This window comes from Thalia democratica, chromosome 4, assembly GCF_965202585.1.
Source record: "Thalia democratica chromosome 4, ktThaDemo2.hap1.1, whole genome shotgun sequence".
NCBI lineage: Eukaryota > Metazoa > Chordata > Thaliacea > Salpida > Salpidae > Thalia > Thalia democratica.
The window spans coordinates 35,724,042-35,733,340 of NC_139168.1; the positions used below are offsets into that span (position 1 = coordinate 35,724,042).

Consider the following 9,299-nt stretch of genomic DNA (forward strand, 5'->3'; position numbering starts at 1 on the left):
TTAAAGTCAATAGTTTAATTATACACTTTAATATAACAAAAAAAAAGCTACAATCTGTACCAAGATTTTCTAAACTTATTTTTATAAGCACCTCTTCGGCAGAAACTTAAATAAGAATCGCCTAATTTATTAAATATCGCCCTTTACTAGTTTATTCTCCTTTTACATTTTTGCTGCTTTACTAACTAACGCCCTCTGATAACTAACTTCGCTCCTAAAGAGGAGATTTCGATCACTTTAAAAACCCTGATACAGACTTAAACGTTTTATTAGAACCCAAGTATACTATAACTGTAAGTTTTATAACTATCCTTAGATTTAAATTGATTATTAGCATACTATTAAAGCATATAAAATGATTATCCCATGCAACAAGTTTTTATTTATTTGTTTAATTGGTCTTATAATATAATATCATTCAGATTAATCTTTAACGATTATCTTAATCTTTTAATTCCTTAAGTAAATTTATTTAAAAATTTACTAACTTGGTAATGCTAATAATAATTGTTTATGAAAAATTGTTAAACTTTAGTTAAAATCGACTCTTTTTTGGAGTTTTTTAAACTGTATTGTACTTTGTTTTATTTTTGAATAACACTTAAAACTAATTGGTAAATAAAGTTTTTAAATTATTCATAAACACATCATGTTATATTATGATATATGTAGTTTTTTCCATTTATAAGTTGGAGCATACGAAAAGTTTATAGTTAAAATAAAAAAGTTTAAAAATTGCTTTTACCCTTATAATTTACAACAAAGTTTTCTAAAAATTAGTTAATTACAAACTAAACTTAATAAAGGATTTAACAGTTTATAAATTTATGTTTAGTTTTGCATATACATAAACAATATGAAAACCTTTTTTATTTTATTCTTAAGTTAATATGTAAATAAGTTCACACATGTTTAAAAATGCGACAAAAATTCAATCATTCAATTCTAGAATTTCAAAGTGCTAGACCTGAAAAGACAAGATCTGATACTTAGAAAGTCAAATGTACCAGTTGGTTCAATCTATAAAGATTATAACTGTATTAAAATTAAAAAAATATCTCTCAGTTACAAAAAAACAAAAAAATTGAAAATTTGTGCACCTAATTTGTTTAAAAAAACTTACTTTTACTGATAATGTGAGATAAAATTAAGTCTTTCTAATTTAGTCAAATTTAGTTTGTTTTTAGTTTTTTAATAAAAAAATTTTAGAATTTGATAATTGTCGAAACTATTTCAAAACTTACAACCTTGTATTTTAACTTAATTTTATTTTATTATCGTTATGTAAAACGTTACTTCAAGTAAATGTTTAGAAAAAAAGAGTTTTAAAGTTGCATTTACGTTTGAGTTTTATTTTCGAATGTGTTTATATACCTTTAACTAAATAAAAAAAACGAGTAAAAAATCTGAGTTATTTATAAATAATTAAAGTACATATTTTTTATTTTACAGATTATTAAAACAAATTTATAAAGAAACTATAAATTAAATTAGCTTTTAGCACATAATAACAAAAGATTTTTTTTTTAATTTTCAATCAATTCTTAAACTGTTTACGTTAAAACCAAAAGTTTTTCAATTTGTTGAAATTTTTAGTTTTTAACACAAAGCTAATTTTGTGAAAAATGTTTAATTAAAGTTTATTCTAAGTTTCGTACAACGGTAAATCTAGTTTAACGTTAAACGTAATACAAGTTTAAATTTTGATTTATTTAAATGAAGGTAATTTGGTCACATGTATTTTAACTTTAAAAAACTGTTTAAGTAATATACAGAATATTTATACTATAAAGCTTTTTGGGCTTAGAAAGTGTATAATACGGTTTATTTAAAAAGATTCTAACAGACACCCTGTTTCACCTTAAAATATCAAACAAAAAGTTTCATCCGCATGGGTTCTCAAAAAAATTTTCCAAGTTCATTTCAAATTAAAAGCAAGTTTGCAAAGTAGTTTAGCTTAGTTAATAGGTTGTGCATCATATTTGTGTTGAGAAAGTGTAAGTTTGATTGGTTTTCAAAAGATGAAAAGCATTGAGTTTAAAAACACATGAACAGATTTTTTTATTAACAATATTTCTTAAAGCTCTCAAAAAAGACACCTTTTTGTTTTGAAAATTATTATGGTTTACTGAAAGTAAAAGAAAAATAATTAAAACAATTTTAAAGTATTTTTTGTTGACCTTGCTTCTAAAAAACAAAAGTTATAAAAAATCTTAGTCTTTTATGTTTTTGTTTAGCTCGTTTAAAATAAATTAAGCTTACAATGTTTTGAAGGTATATTAAAATAAATATTAAAGTTAGATAAAAGATTAAAATAAAGATGTTGATTTGTTTGATGAAAATGTATAAAACTAATTTTGTAGTATTTTATATAAAAAAACACTAGACTCATGCCTTTGTGTACAGAAATAGTTAATGAATGTATTTTTTTAAGTTTATTTATATATCTAATATAAACAGAAGCAGTTGTAATTTTTATCGCTTAGAATGTTTCACTCTGTCTATGCTGATTATAGCAATAAACAAAACTCTTTTTTTTATTTTACTGTTATTTCTAGATTATTAACTAATTTTGTCTCGACAAATCAAAGATTTCATAAAATTTTTGTACTCATTATATTAAACAAATGGATTCAGAAAACAATAAACAAGATACATCTGTAAACTGGAAAAAAGCAGCTTATATCTTATGCTTTTATGGATTTTTTATACATTTCTTGCCTTCAGAGCCTTATTTTTTCCAGTTTTTGCTAGTTAGAAGTAGTGAATTTTCTAATAAATGTAATAGACTGTTGACTTTTTTTAGTTTGATTAATCATAACTTTTTAAGTATAACATTTTGTTCATTTTTTAAGCCTTCAAAGTTTTAAATTTATAATTGATTTTAATAGTTCTGTAGTTTACTCATAGTGAAAATTTTTGTAAAAATATAAAACTGACATTTTTAAAACAATTTTTTTTAGGCTCAGTTTGCATAATAAACTGTAATTGTTAGGTACAAAAATAAGCGTTGATCAAGCAAAATCATATTTTATACTTTATATATTAATTTTTTACATTTCAATGCCACTTAACATGTTTAAAACTATAAAAATAAGTCGAAAATTGTTTAAAAAAGTTAACTGCGGGCTTTTTATTTTTAGAACAATAATTGACTATGCTAAGTCTAGTAGAAAATATAGTTGAGGGTGTATTTAAAAAAAAAAGCGAATAACTCAAGATAGACTTTAATATCCATCATTATAACGAACAAAACGTTTAGATTTTTCAGTTTTCTCTTTTTTTTTACTCTAAGTGGTCAGTTACAAGATTAAAAATCTTAAAAAGGAACTTAAAACTTAGTATTATTTTATATGTTAACTTTTCACCTTTAGATTCTAGAAAATGTTAGCTTTTTAAAAATTAAATACATTTTTGTGTTGTTTAATACGATTTTCGTGTTAAAATACCCTTGTAGTCGGTTTTTAAACTTTGTAAAGCCAAAATAAAAAATTCTTTTAGTTTGTTTTATCTTCCAAAACTTTTTTAAGTTTTAATATTAGTAATACACCAAAATAAAAATAAAAACTATATGAACAAAAAGATTACAGTTTAGAGAACTACTTACTCTGCATGAGATATTCTTTAATTGTAATTATTAATACTGTTAAGTATGTACATAAATACAATGTAGGCCTTTTTAGTATTTAAATCTTTAAAATAAAACTTTTAAATGCTTAGTTGACTACATTACAAAAAAATTTTAGAGCGACTACCACAATCTATCCGATACGGAAGTTATAAACGAAGTACTACCTGTTTGGGGCTACTCCTACCTCGCGTTTTTGTTACCTATTTTTCTCTTCACTGATATACTTCGTTACAAACCGGTCATTGTTTTTCAATCTCTAGGGTAAGTCTTACGTATCTAATGTTATTACTTGAAAAAACAATCTTCACCACAAAATATAAAAAATTCAAAAGCATCTGATTTGAATCCTTTTTGTAGTTTTAAAAAGACAATTTAATTTTATATATTAAGTATAGTAGTACTATATTTACAACTTGTTACTGCCTACTTTTGATAAAACAAATATAAATTGAATAATGTTAAAAGTTACTTTTATAACTTTATATCATATATCAACAATATAGTATTTAAAGCTGGGTTTCAACATATCTACTGCTTATTTTTGGAAATGGCGTTTCTCAAATGCAGCTAATGGAAGTTCTTTATTCCACAGGAACTGCAGCTGAAATAGCTTACAACTCCTACATATACAGGTTTTTCAAAATCTACATACGATGTTTAATTAGGTTTTTTTAATGCTTGAATCGAACAAGATAAATAAATTTTTTCAAACAACTTAAAAATAATCTTGACTTGTGATTAAGGTTATCATACTAAATTTCAAACATAAAAATTAAAAACTTTAAACTAAAATTAATTTATAAACTATAGGAGCATTTAATTTGATTATTATTCGTCCATGCAACTCATTGTAAATAAACAAACTCTACTATCTGTGAATTACTACATTCTTTTAAACGTAACACCTAACTTATGTTGCAGCGTGATTCCCCAAACTCACTACCAACGGTACACATCTTACATCCGGGGTGTTTTGCTGATTTCGGCATCAGCGTCTTCCATTCTAGCTCAACTTCTCGTTTCGTTGTGTTCTATTGATTACGTCATACTAAACATATTGAGTGCGTCATCGTGCGCTGTTGCACTTTTGCTATCAATTTTTCTACCAACGCCACCGACCTCAGTGTTTTTCAAAGTCAGTCTTTTTATTTATTTTTGTTAATAAACTTGTATTTATGACAAATAATTTTATCCTTACTCTTAGCTACAAAGTAAAATAAGTTTACTGGCTACAAAATAGCTTTTTTTTAGTTTCAATTAATCACTAAACTACAAACTTTAAAAGTAAAACTTTCAAAGAAAAAAGTTGAAGCTAGTAAATCTGAAGAGAAAGTCATTGAAAGTTTATCAGTAAACAACAAAGACTTAGTTTTAATGAATGATGGAACAAGCTTTTTTTCTAATAAAACAAGTCATTGCGTTAAAGTTCCGGTAAGTTATAAAAACTTTTACTATGAATATTACTTTTGTTTATGTTTTTATTGTACATATTTTAAACTTCAATGTCTACTTTTTACTAAGTTAACCAATTTTGTGTTTTAGAAAATGATATCTTTTTTATTGTCTAAAAAGTTTTACGTTTTAAACCAATCTAATGTTGTGTTTAAGTGTTAAACAATATAATAATAAAAAATCATTTTTGTAATTTTCTACATCAATTGTTATGTCTTTAGAGAGAGCTCTACTAATAGGAGCCATAAGATTATGAAGTACTTTGTTTATAAAAAATGCGTTTTCAAATTTACTATTTAAAAGTTGTTTATGAATTCTCTGGATAAAACAAACCTAAGACGTAAAAAAACTATAAAGCTTTTACTAAGCATCAAATATAATAGTTATGGAATAAAATAAGCAATCAAATATAACTTTATCTCGAACAGTTTCAACTTTACAACTGAATGCAAAAATTTGTAAACTCGTATTTACAGGATAGTATAAACTGGAAAGATGGATTCAAAAAAATGTGGTTGGAGGTTAAAATAGCTTATAGTGACAGTGAAATGTTGATATGGTCTGCATGGTTCGCTCTTTCAAACTGTGGATTTATTTCAGTAGTGAACTACATTCAAAGTTTATGGGAAGCAATTGATCCAGGAAATGAATTGAATGGAATTATAGTAACTATATCTACGGTTTTAGGTAAGTTAAAAGTTATTTTTTAGAAATATTGTAGATTAATACATAAATATTACAATTTTATTTTGTACAATTTAAATTTCAAGAATTAATTCTATCTTTTATGAAAAAAAAGTCTTAAAATGTTTAATGAAAAACAATTGTTTTTTATTTTTCTTGTTTATTTTTTGCTTGTCTTTTTTAAGTAATTTAATAGATTTTAGTATGTTTACAGTTACAACTATAAACTTTATTACAAAGAAAATTATTTGAGAAATCAGCACGAAATATTTTGTTTGTAATGATAAATATAGATCATAAAATTTAGTGACTTACTAGCATCTGCATTGCTACCATGACAGGTACCGTTGGTGCGTTCGCAGTTAACTTTGTAAACTTGAAGAATCAGAAGAGAAACTCGATATGGATCGGTATTTCGTCTTTGTTGATGTCTGCTTCTCTTCTTCTCATTCATTTCACAAGTAGCATATGGTGTTCTTATATCAGTTACATTGTCTTCACTTTTTTGTACTACTTCATCATTACAATTATTCAGTAAGTCCATTAATAGTCTGTTAGCTGAAAGCTTTTTAATAAAACTAGTATGCTTTATTTTAATTTGTTAATAAATAAATTTCTGTATTTTTAAACTTTGATTAGAAAAAAACATAAATTTTAAATTAATGCTTATGAGAAAATATTTATTTAAAACTTATGAATTTACAAAAAATCCTTTTTTTTGATGGGAAACTGTTCTGGTGTATTAGATTATAACTATTTTAAGCTAGTTTGTAGCGAATAAAAAACAATTTAATATCATTTATTATATTTTGTTTAACAAAAAAAAAATTATTGTCTAAAATTTTCAAGGCTTATATATTTTGTTTAACAGTATTATTCAAAATGTTTAACTCTGATAAAGATTTATTCTTAACTTATTGCTGAGATTGTACATAAATATGTTTAAACAATCTGACCTGTCTGCTAATTTTATTATAAAACACAGCTTAGTTTGTTTACTCAGTTTTTGTTTTTACGAAAAAGTGAACTTACAGTAAGTAATAAAATCTATCCGCAAACAAGTTTATGTATGAGTTCAAATATTTACGAGGAAATGATTGATAGGATATTTATTGTAACAGGTATCAATTTTCGATAAAACTTCACTCTGACGTTTTTGCATTGATATTTGGAATAAACACATTTGTTTCTCTTCTATTGAACACAATTTTGACGATAATTCTGATAGAAGTGTGTCAATTGCCAGTTGAAATTCAGTTTGTTGTATACGGGTCAGTTTATTTTTTATACTTTATTTATTTACTTTACAAACCACATTTCGTAGACTTTATCGCTATAAAACATTTTGAATTACTCAAACTTAAAAATTAAATTATCTCTAATATACTAATTATGAAAGTTTTCAATAGTAATTTTAAAATATAGATACAATTAGTTTTGTTTAATGCTAAAGCCATTACTACTCTAAAATATTTCTAAAACTATACAAACAAATTAATATCTAATAATTCTAACTTTAAGCTTTCTTTAACAAATTCTTTCTAAGATTAAAATCAAAAAATCTGCGAATATTTTATTTTAATCTACAAATACCGTTGTACTTTAAATTATTAAGCATTTAAAATAAACTATTGAGGACGACAATCTTATTGAAAACTTTTTTCTTTTATTACAGTAACCTGCCAGCTAGGTACGCATTTCCTAGGTACGCTGCCGGTATGATACGCACTTTTTATCCGAAAAAGGCTGTGTCCAAAATGAAATTTTTTAAAGTAGTAATAAAATAAAATTATACTGCACTAAATTGAAATAAATTAAAACTAAAGAAACGAAAAAACAAGTTATGAACTTTGTTTATTGTATATCAAGTCCAATATTTAAAACAAACATATTACAACTTTTTTATTTAACGAAAATAACAAACAGTTCAGTTTTAATTTTATACCCTATGACTACAACATAGGAATATAAAATACTTCAAAAGTCATACAAAGTTTATATTTAAGAAAACTATGAAATATGCAATTAACATTTACATACCTATTTGTTGAAATATAAATGTAAAAAACTCATAAAAAGGTAACATTAGTGTAAATAAAGAACATTGCAATTGAGACTTTTTTAGAGTTAAATGCTTTTTAAAATATGTCTGTTAGTTTAGGTTGTCGTTTGGGTTTAGCAGACACTTTTTGTTGCTCGCTAGTTCTTTACTAAACAATTTGAAAGTTGATTGTAGCTGATTGCATTAAGCTTAATCTATGTAGTTAAATACTAACATTTTCTAGGTACGCACTGCGACTTGGGTACGCAATTTTGTGCTGTGTTCAAAGTGCGTACCTATTTGGTAGGTTACTGTATAACGGGATTGATATTTATTTGTAAAATTGATTTTTTTAAGAAAATGCAAACTTAATAAAACTTTGTATATTTATAATTTAGAAAACATAACATTAAGTATTAAGCTAAATAGTTTTATTATTCTATTTTACTTCACTTTGTTTATCATAACTGGGTTTTGAAAAAAATTAAAACATTAAAGTATAGTTTACAGCTAACAAGTCAAGGTGCAAAACAAGGGTGCTAAAAAGTAAAAAAAAAAATTAATGTTATAATATTTCTAAAGTTAAACTCAACTTTTTTAAACGTTTGTGAATATCTATTTAATGTTATAAGCTTAAGTTTTAAAAATTTTCATCAAAAATGAAATATTTTTTTTTATAGTAACGTAATTTATCAAACTTAAACAAATGTTATTATATAAAAAGTAAAATATTTTCTTCAAACAAAAATTTCTTTTTCATAACTTTTTTTAATAAGTATACGGTTAACTACTTTTACAATCAATAATATAACTATTTTTAATGTTATAGCTTTTTAACATCTACAACAACACAACTAAGAAAATTTTTACACTATTGGTAAAGTCACAATAGATAAAATTGTAAAGCTTTAAAGCTTTATAAGTACTTACTGTATTGTAAAAAGCTAATGAATATAGTTAACGTTATAATTATACACGAATCTAGCCTTTAAAAATCTTTACAACGAAAAATATATATGCAGTTAATGAAAAACATTTCTTTAAAGGTCATACTTTGGAGTAATTGCCTTTGTCTACGTTGCTTACGGTATTATAAAACAGGGAAACTACACTGAAGATGAAAAAACATTTTTATAACTTAAGTTAAACTAGGAAAATTTCTGTTTTTACGTACATACTTATATTGCTCAATTAATTTAAAGCGCTAGTACATCAACTGCCTGTTTATAACTAATTTACATCAACTAACTTTGTTTTAAGTTTATTATTATAGTAAACTTAGTACTAACTTAAAATTCTCAAAAATTGCTGTTTTAAAGCTTTATGTAGATTTTATTTTCAATCATTTTGATGTACTATAGAGTATATGATTTGTTTTTTTATATAGAGAAAAACTTTTCCTTTAATTTTTATGTTATTTACTCTAGAAATATAAAATTAAAGCACATCTTATTTAAAAATATAGTTAGTTTTAACTTATAAAAATAATGC

General features: G+C 24.1%; 1 protein-coding gene across 1 annotated transcript; it reads left to right on the forward strand.

The window, feature by feature from the left end:
- Positions 1-2,585: 2,585 nt before the first annotated feature.
- LOC145834059 (thiamine transporter 2-like) lies at positions 2,586-9,033 on the forward strand. Its single transcript, XM_082941392.1, has 9 exons — positions 2,586-2,753; positions 3,747-3,892; positions 4,144-4,263; positions 4,553-4,766; positions 4,931-5,062; positions 5,560-5,770; positions 6,109-6,301; positions 6,889-7,038; positions 8,855-9,033. The coding sequence occupies exons 1-9, from the start codon at positions 2,628-2,630 to the stop codon at positions 8,943-8,945; spliced, it is 1,383 nt and encodes a 460-aa protein (XP_082797518.1). The 5' UTR covers positions 2,586-2,627; the 3' UTR covers positions 8,946-9,033.
- Positions 9,034-9,299: the final 266 nt, after the last annotated feature.